Consider the following 13,736-nt stretch of genomic DNA (forward strand, 5'->3'; position numbering starts at 1 on the left):
TGAGGTGTAACGACCTCCCATCACTGAGAGGTGTCTGCCTCAGGACTTCTGCACCATCTCAAGGAACTGTTTGGGCAGAGTGAGCCATTAATCTCAGTGGAGGGAAGGTTAGGTTAGGTCAGTGAACTACTGGTGTTAGGTTAGGTCAGTGAACTACTGGTGTTAGGTTAGGTTAAGTCAGTGATGGACAGGTGTTAGATGTGAGGTTAGGTGAAGGACAGGTGTTAGGTGTGAGGTCATGTGAAGGACAGGTGTTCGGTGTGTTTGCGATGGTAACAACCGCTCAAACAAGGATCATTGTTGCCAAGTGACTGCTCCATAGGATCACTCACTTCACTAAGTCGGTTTTCATAAATCCTTCACATCAAGGTGATCTGTTTCACAGGATCGAGCCCCTGTAGGTGGTTGCTTCTCTCGTGACCAATCATCACACATTATTAGAGTCTTTGAAAGACTGATTGGAACTCAAGTCTCTAGTTTTGTCAACCAGGTCAACTTTGATTTAGATTTTGAATATTTTACATCCATTAATTTTTCAGCCACTTCGACAAAATTAGTTGTGGTTGTATTTTACAGTTAATTATAAATAATAAAATTCCTTCATCTAATTAAAGTATTTCTTGCAACCCAAGAAATTATTTCAAGATTGAATCTTCACTTGAAAAATAAATGATTTCAACAATTTTTAACTTATTCCAGAAATTAAATAATCTTATCCAGGTACAAGTAATCTGTAATATATTTTGTAATTATGAATTTAATATTACTGGTTCACTCTGTAGATTAAAAGATTAATTAACTTTTACAATTTGACTTCCAAATTTATGAATAAATTACTTATTTGTTAAAGGTCTGACACATTAATGTCAAGTTAATTATATTTTCTCAATGGTTAGTTTATCAGGTACTTTAGTATAACTATTTTATTAAGTATAGTTAAAGATTTTATAGAAATATATTAAGTATACTCTTTTAAACTATTATACCGTAACCTATCCTCAGTTTATAGATAGGTTATATCCACAGTATAGCCGGCCACACTAACCCACCTCAGGGTGTGCTAGTCGACACTCAGTATGCTCAGAGTATGTCATCCAAATTCAAATTCAAATTTTTATTCCGGTAAAAGTACATAGATGATGAGTTACAAACATAATGTTGGATTTATAGATAGAGTTAGTATATACATACCTAACATATCTACATATTCATACGTACATACATACATGCCTAAACCAACTAATACCCATAGCGTTTCGAGCAATACCCAAGATGGTATTCTCTCACATATAAATTAATATTACTGCATATATTATAATTATATATATATACTGTAGTTAGACCTAGGATAGGTTAGGTTAGGTTAGGTTAGGTTAGGTTAGGTTAGGTTAGGTTAGGTTAGGTTAGGTTAGGTTAGGTGTTGTTGTTTTATTGGCAGTGACTTGCATGTGGAGGATGTTGGTGAAGCCTTTTATACAGGCGGGATTCGAACACCAGTCATCCGTGGTGTGGTGGTAAGACACTCGCCTGGCGTTCCGCGAGCGCTATGTCATGGGTTCGTATCCTGGCCGGGGAGGATTTACTGGGCGCAATTCCTTAACTGTAGCCTCTGTTTAACTCAACAGTAAAATGTGTACTTGGTTGTAACAACGATTCTTCGCGGCGGGGGATCGTATTCCAGGGACCATAGGATTAAGGACTTGCCCGAAACGCTACGCGTACTAGTGGCTCTACAAGAATGTAACAACTCTTGTATATATCTCAAAAAAAAAAAAAAAAAAAAAGGGAGACTCCGAATCACTCTCCAAAGAGTCGTATGTAGAGTGTTTTTCATTCATAAGCAGTTGGTTTGGTGTGTGTTTGTTTGCTGTTTGTTTATGAGGACATCAGTCCGTCCTCATACACAATACTCAAATGTTCTTTACTCTAACCCTAGCCTTTAGGGAGCCGATCGGCCGAGCGGACAGCACGCTGGACTTGTGATCCTGTGGTCCTGGGTTCGATTCCGGGCGCCGGAGAGAAACAATGGGCAGAGTTTCTTTCACCCTATGCCCCTGTTACCTAGCAGTAAATAGGTTCCTGGGTGTTAGTCAGCTGTCACGGGCTGCTTCCTGGAGGGTGGAGGCCTGGTCGAGGACCGGGCCGCGGGGACACTAAAGCCCCGAAATCATCTCAATACCCTGTGTACTACCCGAAATCATACCCTGTGTACTATGTACACACAGAAATCACAATAGCGTGATGGAACAAATGAACAAATCCACAAGGGCCGTGATGAGGGTTCGAACTTGCGTACTTATATTTTATGAAAGTGAAAATTTCATGTGATAAAATCGACTCAACTATAATTTTCCGACGAAATTTTCTTCCATCCAAAAGCAATAAGTCTGAGAATTATCATGAATGATAACTAAAGTACAGTGAAGAATTATTATCATTTAATACACGCATTTTGTAAAACAGATTTTGACTTTTATTCAGTAATAATATTCATGGAACTTCTTTAAACAATCAATTGTGTGTTAAATATAATTGAGTAATTTGCTTGTAATTGAGTGTTAATTCATTCTAGATGAAGTTTGAGGGGTAATAAGCATGAAATTAGTATACCACTGTTTACATAGGCTTTGCTTAGGCCTTTATGTAACTTTAATACATATGACTTGAAGAGAATTGATATAACTAGATTTTTGAGTAAAGAACACATGATGTTATACAAACGGAAACTGTTGGGCTAGAAGTGTGTTGGAAGCATTCATATGTGTACAGGTGATAGTATTCATATGTGTACAGGTGATAGCAGTCATATGTGTACAGGTGATAGCAGTCATATGTGTACAGGAGATAGCAGTCATATGTGTACAGGAGATAGCAGTCATATGTGTACAGGTGATAGCAGTCATATGTGTACAGGTGATAGCAGTCATATGTGTACAGGAGATAGCAGTCATATGTGTACAGGAGATAACAGTCATATGTGTACAGGTGATAGCAGTCATATGTGTACAGGTGATAGTATTCATATGTGTACAGGTGATAGCAGTCATGTATGTTCAGGTGATAACATTCATATATGTACAGGTGATAACATTCATATATGTACAGGTGATAACATTCATATATGTACAGGTGATAACATTCATATATGTACAGGTGATAACATTCATATATGTACAGGTGATAACATTCATATGTGTACAGGTGATAACATTCATATATGTACAGGTGATAACATTCATATATGTACAGGTGATAACATTCATATATGTACAGGTGATAACATTCATATATGTACAGGTGATAACATTCATATGTGTACAGGTGATAACATTCATATATGTACAGGTGATAACATTCATATATGTACAGGTGATAACATTCATATATGTACAGGTGATAACATTCATATATGTACAGGTGATAACATTCATATATGTACAGGTGATAACATTCATATGTGTACAGGTGATAACATTCATATATGTACAGGTGATAACATTCATATATATACAGGTGATAACATTCATATATGTACAGGTGATAACATTCATATATGTACAGGTGATAACATTCATATGTGTACAGGTGATAACATTCATATATGTACAGGTGATAACATTCATATATGTACAGGTGATAACATTCATATGTGTACAGGTGATAACATTCATATATGTACAGGTGATAACATTCATATGTATACATTCAACATAATCAACATGTGTGATAGTACACATGTTGTTGATGATGCTATGAACTCTATAGCCGAGTACAGTTATTGGTTTGCACTCTGTGGAGGAGTGGTTCCACTCTGTGGAGGAGTGGTTCCACTCTGTGGAGGAGTGGTTCCACTCTGTGGAGGAGAGGTTCCACTCTGTGGAGGAGTGGTTCCACTCTGTGGAGGAGTGGTTCCACTCTGTGGAGGAGAGGTTCCACTCTGTGGAGGAGTGGTTCCACTCTGTGGAGGAGTGGTTCCACTCTGTGGAGGAGTGGTTCCACTCAGTGGAGGAGTAGTTCCACTCTGTGGAGGAGTGGTTCCACTCTGTGGAGGAGAGGTTCCACTCTGTGGAGGAGTGGTTCCACTCTGTGGAGGAGTGGTTCCACTCTGTGGAGGAGTGGTTCCACTCTGTGGAGGAGTGGTTCCACTCGGTGGAGTGCTTGCACTCTGTGCTATGTCTTACCGGCAGCTGTCTCTGTGTCTATGTCTCTATATTTCTCAGTGTACTGTCAAGCTGTCTATGTAGTGTCCAGATCGCTCGGTGTATTGCAAATATGTAGCAATAGCTGCGTATCCTCTAGATGTCCATTATGTATACTCTAGTTGTCTCTTATGTATACTCTAGGCGTCGCTTTATGTATGCATCAAGCTGTCAAGCTTCCTGCCATCCATATAAGTCTTTGACTGTCTTTATACACCATCTGTGTACGTTTATCTCTCATAAGTTTGTCCTGCTGTGTGCGTGTCTTTGTCCAGCTGTGTACCTGTCTTTGTCCAGCTGTGTGCGTGTCTTTGTCCAGCTGTGTACCTGTCTTTGTCCAGCTGTGTACCTGTCTTTGTCCAGCTGTGTACCTGTCTTTGTCCAGCTGTGTACCTGTCTTTGTCCTGCTGTGTACCTGTCTTTGTCCAGCTGTGTACCTGTCTTTGTCCTGCTGTGTACCTGTCTTTGTCCTGCTGTGTACCTGTCTTAGTCGCCCATGCAGATGCCTATGGGGGTTCATCCACTCTCTTGACAGCAGAGCGTGAGAGCAAATCTCCTTATGAAGTAAAATTCATCCCTTTTTTTACCATTCCCAACAACAACAACATCCTGAAACTCATAACTAATAACCTGAGAGAATGAGCAGAAACAACTATACAACGCTACGTTGTTGGGTTATTAAATGAAAAAAATAATTGTTAAATGTTGTAAAGAGTGTAATGTTTACAGGAGAGAAGCGACAAACAGGCTGATCTGCTGTTGTTTACTTAGAGTTCTCGCTTCAGTAGTCCGGCAGGATTTTTATGAAAAGGGAAATGTTGACAATTTCTCTCATCACACACTGTGCTTTGCTCGCTTCAAGAGCTGCCTGCTGCCTCCTCTCATCACCAATATTTTATACTATAAAAGTAATTACTGAAAAATGTTATTTTTGGCTTGCATAAACAAGCTGCACATTATATATATATATATATATATATATATATATATATATATATATATATATATATATATATATATATATATATATATATATATATATATATATATATATATATGTCGTACCTAGTAGCCAGAACGCACTTCTCAGCCTACTATACAAGGCCCGATTTGCCAAATAAACCAAGTTTTCATGAATTAATGTTTTTTCGACTACCTAACCTACCTAACCTAACCTAACCTAACTTTTTAGGCTACCTAACCTAACCTAACCTATAAAGATAGGTTAGGTTAGGTAGGGTTGGTTAGGTTCGGTCATATATCTACGTTAATTTTACCTCTAATAAATTTTTTTTACCTCATACTATAATGAAATGGGTAGCTTTATCATTTCATAAGAAAAAAAATAGAGAAAATATATTAATTCAGGAAAACTTGGCTTATTAGGCAAATCGAGCCTTGCATAGTAGGCTGAGAAGTGCGTTCTGGCTACTAGGTACGACATATATATATATAGATATATATATATATATATATATATATATATATATATATATATATATATATATATATATATATATATGTGTGTGTATATCACGAAAATAAACACGTGATTAAGAATGTGACAATGTCAGACCACGGAGGAAAAATGAAACAGGAAATTTCCTTAAGTACTTTCGTATATTAAATACATCTTCAGAAGGTAGACCTTCTGAAGACCTTCTGAAGATGTATTTAATATACGAAAGTACTTAAGGAAATTTCCTGTTTCATTTTTCCTCCGTGGTCTGACATTGTCACATTCTTAATCACGTGTTTATTTTCGTGATATACACACACATATATATATATATATTGTGACGATAATCTCCTTCAAGAGATTGAGCCTGCTCTTCCCTCCAAAATTACGTCTTCACAATTATATAAAAAGACTATGGAAGAAATGTCCAACAACGACAACACCAGCACCAGCAAGGCTTGCCAGGGTGAGCAGAAACGTATGCAACCAGCCACCTGTTCGAACTCCAACCACCAAACTACCCGTTGATCGCTACGGCTCCGCTGATTGGTCGCCGGTCTGGCTGCACCTGCCTCGCCCCCCAATACTACCTGATGTCTGGGGTCGCCCCAACATCAGTCCTCAGAATGTTCAGTGCTTTCGTAGCCAGCACACCTCCCAGCTAGACTCTAGAGTGTACTGAGAGAGGTGGTGGCTTTAAGCCAATATTCCAGCACCTCCCACTTACTGTTGTATTGCACTTCTTGTTATTTTGCCTTAACGTAACTTTTCATTGTGTCATTTAAGTATTCTTATTATTTTGATTCATTGATTTTATTATAAGAATTTGTTTGTGCATTATTTTCATGTTTTGATTTATTTAACGTAATTAAAATTTCATTGTTAAAGTTTTACTTGTGTTTTGTGTGTCTTCTCCTTACCTTACCACAGACGAAGTTCCAGTTTTTCTATTTTTTTTATAACTATGTGACGAGGCCATACCCCTAGCCTCAAACAGCCGAACACCAACGCGTTACCGTCACAAGTTATATGGGGGCCTGTCCTAGGAGCTTCACTCAGGTACTGGTGCCAAGTGGTAATTTATGGTAAGCGTATTTAACTTTGTTAACGTAGCTTTACTATTTTTCATTCAATTTCATTTTTTATAAGGTGCGGTGTATTGTGCATTACGAGAGTAACATATAGTGAAGGTGAGACAACTTTGGATTACGTGGTGACTGTAGGCCGCAGTCATACTCTTAATTGGTCATCTCTCCCTCCTTGTTATTACTCGTATTTACCATCTATGTCCCTTGAATATTTCTCATTCTGACAGATCATCATATTGGTACCCTGGTACTGTGGTCTGCCCCGGGTCAAGAGTACCCAATCTTCTGCAATCTGACTGTAGGAGGACAAAGAGGGCCATAGTTCCTCTAGCTCGAACTTTAGTTGCTGAATTGGGACCTCAGCAGCAGTTCTCGTCACCAGTTGACACCTCGCACCCCTACACGTCAGTCAGAGATGATGATACATACAACGGTAGGGAATTAGCTTATTTTTTCAGAGCACAAAAGTTCGCTAATTCTGTAAGTATCATATTAAATTCAGTGGGAAAAACTTGCTTTATGTCCTTTAGAGACTTGGCAAGGTATGCCTACATCCTTGGACTACCAATTTTACTTTTGAAGCATTTAACTGTTTCATTTGTTTTCGAAACTTTGTTTCATTTGTTAGTAGGATTTTCTTGCCCTTATTCTCTTACATGAGTACCGGGTACAAGATTTCCTGCGCCCTTGATTTAATTTAATATCTTTCACTTAACGTTAATTGTTAAAGATCACACAGGATAGGTACCAGTTGCCACGTTGTCCTGTTTCTGACATTTCATTATTGAACATTCGTGTACCTTTATTTGCTAATTTCACCATGTTTCGTCTCCAAACTTTCCGTGCAAATCCAGCAGGTGAAATAGGGACTTTAAGTCGTGCCAAGAGGACTGAACTACAAACTCTTGCACATGAGTATCAACTAGAAGTTCCCTACCAAGCCAACAAAAATGACCTACACAACCTGTTGCTGGATTACTATTTAGAGCAAGGTAAGATAGACTCTGACACTCATGAAACTTACTATATTGCAGATAAAACTGATTTGGCAACGCTGAAACTCAAACTAGAGCTGGCCAAGATTGAACGTGAGCAGCAAAGGGAAGCCCTCGAACAACAAGAACGAGCTGCTGCCATACGAAGAGAAGAACAAGAACGCGAGGCTGCCTTGAGGAGAGAAGAACACGAACGTGGACTCGCCCTCCACGAACGTGAGGTCGCCTTGCTCCATGAACGTGAGAGAGTACAGCTTGAAACAAAACAACGCGAGTTGGAAATACAACGCGAACATGACAAGCAACAAGCAACTCTAGCTCTAGAGTGTCGTCAACGTGAAATCGCCTTGGAAACTTCCCACTTCACTCAACGCCAGCAAGCTACTGCCAATCTTCCCGTCAGTTTTAATATATCACATGCAAGTAAGTTAATGCCATCCTTTGTAGAAGCAGAAGTTGATGTTTTTTTCACCACCTTTGAAACCCTTGCTAATCAACTCAGTTGGCCTGTCAACCAATGGGCCACACTTCTCAGAGTCCATCTTACAGGTAGAGCTGCAGTCACACTCAGTACTTTGGCGTCTGAGAATGACTACTACACTCTGAAACAAGCAGTGTTGGACGCCTACCTCCTCTCTACTGAAAGTTATAGAAGGAAATTCCGTGACCACCTGAAGGCAAGTACCACTACCTTCCTCGAGTTTGCTAACACGAAACGGAGGTATTTCATGAAATGGCTGGAAGCAGCACATGTCTCTACTTTTACAGAACTCGTCAACCTGATGCTTGTTGAAGAATTCTTGAGACGTGTGCCGCCTCCTGTCCGCCTCTACTTAGCAGATAAAGAAGAAACCGACTACCTGAAGTGTGCTAAGTCGGCTGACACTTACAGCCTCATCCACCGGCTGACACCTGAACCATCCTCCAGTAAGAAGTCGTGGTACAGTTACGAGAAGGTGAGCCCCGATCAAGCTGGTTCACAACTGTACTGCAAGTATTGTAGACTCTATGGACCTACCATAGACAAGTGTGGTAAGTCTCAATACAAGGGAACCACTGACCAACAACGACCCAAACCAACTCCTCCTAAGTCCGGTAAGCCTGTGATGAATGTTGGTGTTGATGTTAATGATCTTTCTCTTTTCAGTAACCACCTGTATACTGGAACTGTCTCTGCCAACGGTTCAAATCCGGAGGGACGTTTCAAATTGAAGATCTTGAGGGACACAGCGGCTATACAATCGATCATCTTGAAGTCGGCTGTGCCCAACATAGTCTACACCGGGGAAACAGTCTTCATCACTGACCTCACTGCTACCACTCCATACCCTCTCGCCAGAGTCCACCTGGATTGTCCCTACGTGAACGGGGAAGTCCAAGTCGCCGTCAGGGAAAAGCCTTTTCCCATGCCTGGAGTGCAACTTCTCCTAGGCAACGACTTGGCAGAAGACCTGCAACCGACCAACCTGATCGTCATGGACAAACCCCAGGTGTGTAACTCTGTGCCAAGTAACCCTATTCTCGAGTATGTTCCAGCAGAGGTTCAAGAGAGTGATGAAGTTTCTCCTCCGGTTCTCGTGACCACCCGTGCACAAGCCGCACGTCCACAGCCAGCTGACTCTACTGCTACCGCTGTCCCTCAAGACCCTCAGAAACTACCCCCGCATCTGACCAAGTTGGAGTTCCGTAAGTTGCAGAGGGAAGATCTTACTTTAACACCATTGTTTTTCCAGGCTGAGACTCAACCCGACAGTATTCCTGGGTTCTTCCTAGAGAACGACTTGCTCTACCGCAGATATAGACCCAGTAAACTGAAGGAGGAGGACGATTGGGCCAACACCGAACAACTTGTGATTCCCACCAGCCTGCGGCCCACTATTCTACACCTGGCCCACGGAGCATTCTCCCACTACGGCTTCAACAAGACTTACCATGGGATTCGTCAAGACTACTACTGGCCAGGTATGGTAAACAACGTCAAACAGTACGTAAAACAGTGTCATACATGTCAGATGGCAGGCAAACCGAACGTCTCCATTCCCAGAGCACCACTGATTCCCATACAGGTGCCTGCGGAACCTTTCCACAGACTCGTAATAGACTGTGTTGGTCCTTTACCTCGGACCAGTTCAGGTAACGCCTACATCCTAACCATCCTGTGTCCTACCACCAGATTTCCCATAGCAGTTCCAGTGAAGAACATCACGGCTGCTACGGTTATCAAACATCTATTGAAGATCTTCACTCAATACGGATTTCCCAGGGAGATTCAAAGTGACTGTGGCACCAACTTCACCAGTGATCTCTTCAAAAGGACACTGGAGGAGTTCAACATCAAACAGGTATTGTCCAGCCCCTATCATCCTGCTTCACAGGGTTCTCTTGAACGTAGTCATCAGACCATCAAAGCACTCTTGAAAAAGTTTTGTAGTGAAACCTCAAAGGATTGGGATAAGCAGATTGACCTAATAATGTGTATTTTCAGAAGTCTCCCCAATGAGTCCCTAGGAGTATCTCCTTATGAGATGCTCTACGGCCGTAAGTGCCGTACTCCCCTTAAGGCTTTCAAAGACTCTCTCAGAGATGCCACCTTCAGTGAGCATCAGAATGTGCCCCAGTTTCTTCAAAACCTTCAGCACATTCTAGAGAGAGTCCACCGCTTTGCCCATGATAATCTATTGAAAGCCCAGGTGAGAATGAAGACTCATTACGACCAGACCAGCAAAGTAAGAAAATTCAAGCCGGGAGACTTCGTCCTTGCTTATTTCCCTATCCCAGGTTCACCTTTACAAAACAGATTTTCAGGACCCTACTGCGTCAAAGAGTGCAGGAATAATAATAATTATGTGATAGAGACTCCAGATAGGCGGCGGAAGACCCAGCTGTGCCACGTCAACCTCCTGAAGCAATATAATGGTACTCCTCCCACTGTCTTGACTAATTATTCCACATTCACAGAACCCTACATCCACAGTGAGACCTTCCCAGCTTCTCCTCCCGAAAGCACTGACAAGGAGTCAGCGCTTTCTAATTCCGAAATCCTTAATGATCTTCCCAAATGCTTTCAGGATAATAATCGTGCTCCTATGCCCTCTTCTAATTCCACTCTCACCTCGTCAGATAAGCCCTTCATCCTCCATGTCGACGCCAATGGTACCGACGTGGGTGGTGTCGTGATGCAGCAACGAGGCGAGAAGAATACACCTGTCAGCGACTACTGCTACAAGGATCTACGGAACAATTGGCAAGGAGCTACTCTTCCTCATCCTGAAGCTTCAGCACTTCACTCCACACCTGAAAAGTGCTCGGTCCACCATCAATACGGACCACACCACCCTACACCTCCTGCAGCACGCCCACTTCTCATCTCAACGTCTTCTACTATGGGCTTGCTAACTGCAGAAATTCAACCTGGAGACACACTATACCAAGAGTCTGACAACATCTTAGCCCATGATCTCTCCAGAGTTTATGAAGTAGAAGCAACTCCATCCATTACTCCACCACATAACGACGTACTTCTTCCAGAACCGCAGGCTTCGGGGGAGAGTTGTGACGATAATCTCCTTCAAGAGATTGAGCCTGCTCTTCCCTCCAAAATTACGTCTTCACAATTATATAAAAAGACTATGGAAGAAATGTCCAACAACGACAACACCAGCACCAGCAAGGCTTGCCAGGGTGAGCAGAAACGTATGCAACCAGCCACCTGTTCGAACTCCAACCACCAAACTACCCGTTGATCGCTACGGCTCCGCTGATTGGTCGCCGGTCTGGCTGCACCTGCCTCGCCCCCCAATACTACCTGATGTCTGGGGTCGCCCCAACATCAGTCCTCAGAATGTTCAGTGCTTTCGTAGCCAGCACACCTCCCAGCTAGACTCTAGAGTGTACTGAGAGAGGTGGTGGCTTTAAGCCAATATTCCAGCACCTCCCACTTACTGTTGTATTGCACTTCTTGTTATTTTGCCTTAACGTAACTTTTCATTGTGTCATTTAAGTATTCTTATTATTTTGATTCATTGATTTTATTATAAGAATTTGTTTGTGCATTATTTTCATGTTTTGATTTATTTAACGTAATTAAAATTTCATTGTTAAAGTTTTACTTGTGTTTTGTGTGTCTTCTCCTTACCTTACCACAGACGAAGTTCCAGTTTTTCTATTTTTTTTATAACTATGTGACGAGGCCATACCCCTAGCCTCAAACAGCCGAACACCAACGCGTTACCGTCACAATATATATATATATATATATATATATATATATATATATATATATATATATATATATATATATGTCGTACCTAGTAGCCAGAACTCACTTCTCAGCCTACTATTCAAGGCCCGATTTGCCTAATAAGCCAAGTTTTCCTGAATTAATATATTTACTATAATTTTTTTCTTATGAAATGATAAAGCAACCCTTTTCTCTATGTATGAGGTCAATTTTTTTTTATTGGAGTTAAAATTAACGTAGATATATGACCGAACCTAACCAACCCTACCTAACCTAACCTAACCTATATTTATAGGTAAGGTTAGGTTAGGTAGCCAAAAAAAGCTAGGTTAGGTTAGGTTAGGTAGGTTAGGTAGACGAAAAAACATTAATTCATGAAAACTTGGCTTATTAGGCAAATTGGGCCTTGAATAGTAGGCTGAGAAGTGCGTTCTGGCTATTAGGTACGACATATATATATATATATATATATATATATATATATATATATATATATATATATATATATATATATATGTCGTACCTAGTAGCCAGAACGCACTTTTCAGCCTACTATGCAATTCCCAATTTGCCTAATAAGCCAAGTTTTCCTGAATTAACATATTTTCTCTAATTTTTTTCTTATGAAATGATAAAGCTACCCATTTCATTATGTATGAGGTCATTTTTTTTTATTGGAGATAAAATTAACGTAGATATATGACCGAACCTAACCAACCCTACCTAACCTAACCTAACCTATCTTTATAGGTTAGGTTAGGTTAGGTAGCCAAAAACGTTAGGTTAGGTTAGGTTAGGTAGGTTAGGTTGTCGAAAAAACATTAATTCATGAAAACTAGGCTTATTAGGCAAATTTGGCCTTGCATAGTAGGCTGAGAAGTGAGTTCTGGCTACTAGGTACGACATATGTATATATATATATATATATATATATATATATATATATATATATATATATATATATATATATATATATATATATATATATATATATATATATATATATATTAAATATGACCGAAAAAGTGAGATTAATAATTCTAACACGAATTTTCTCAATCTTTCGTACATTTCTTTTCACTGTTGGAGGTAATTCAAAAATCAATTCTCCAAAATTCATTTTTATTTCTAGTCTGACGCGACACTTGAGCGCGTTTCGTAAAACTTATTACATTTTCAAAGACTTTAGTTAACACATACGCAACTGAATAGAACTTACACATCTCCGATTTTGTTTATATCTACATTTGAGTGAGGTGGATGGGGTGAGGTGGTATTTAATAAGGTATTAATTTCATCAACACAAGCCAGAACATGAAACAATGGGTATTGAATAGAAGTGATTGTAGAAAGCTTTCAACAATCACTTCTATTCAATACCCATTGTTTCATGTTCTGGCTTGTGTTGATGAAATTAATACCTTATTAAATACCACCTCACCCCATCCACCTCACTCAAATGTAGATATAAATATGTACGAAAGATTGAGAAAATTCGTGTTAGAATTATTAATCTTACTTTTTCGGTCATATTTAATAATATATGTCTACAGGAAAGACTGCTACCAAAATATACTAATATATATATATATATATATATATATATATATATATATATATATATATATATATATATATATATATATATATATATATATATATATATATATATATATGTCGTACCTAGTAGCCAGAACGCACTTCTCAGCCTACTATGCAAGGCCCGATTTGCCTAATAAGCCAAGTTTTCATGAA

General features: G+C 39.8%; 1 protein-coding gene across 1 annotated transcript in view; it reads right to left on the bottom strand.

The window, feature by feature from the left end:
* Positions 1-3,775: 3,775 nt before the first annotated feature.
* Positions 3,776-13,736, bottom strand: part of LOC123760422 (uncharacterized) — a 116,638-nt gene continuing 106,677 nt past the window's right edge. Inside the window, exon 3 of the mRNA XM_069338211.1 lies at positions 3,776-4,126. Coding sequence (XP_069194312.1) covers positions 3,776-4,126 — 351 coding nt within the window. The remainder of the gene's footprint in view (positions 4,127-13,736) is intronic.

The sequence above is a fragment of the Procambarus clarkii genome, chromosome 39 (assembly GCF_040958095.1).
Source record: "Procambarus clarkii isolate CNS0578487 chromosome 39, FALCON_Pclarkii_2.0, whole genome shotgun sequence".
NCBI lineage: Eukaryota > Metazoa > Arthropoda > Malacostraca > Decapoda > Cambaridae > Procambarus > Procambarus clarkii.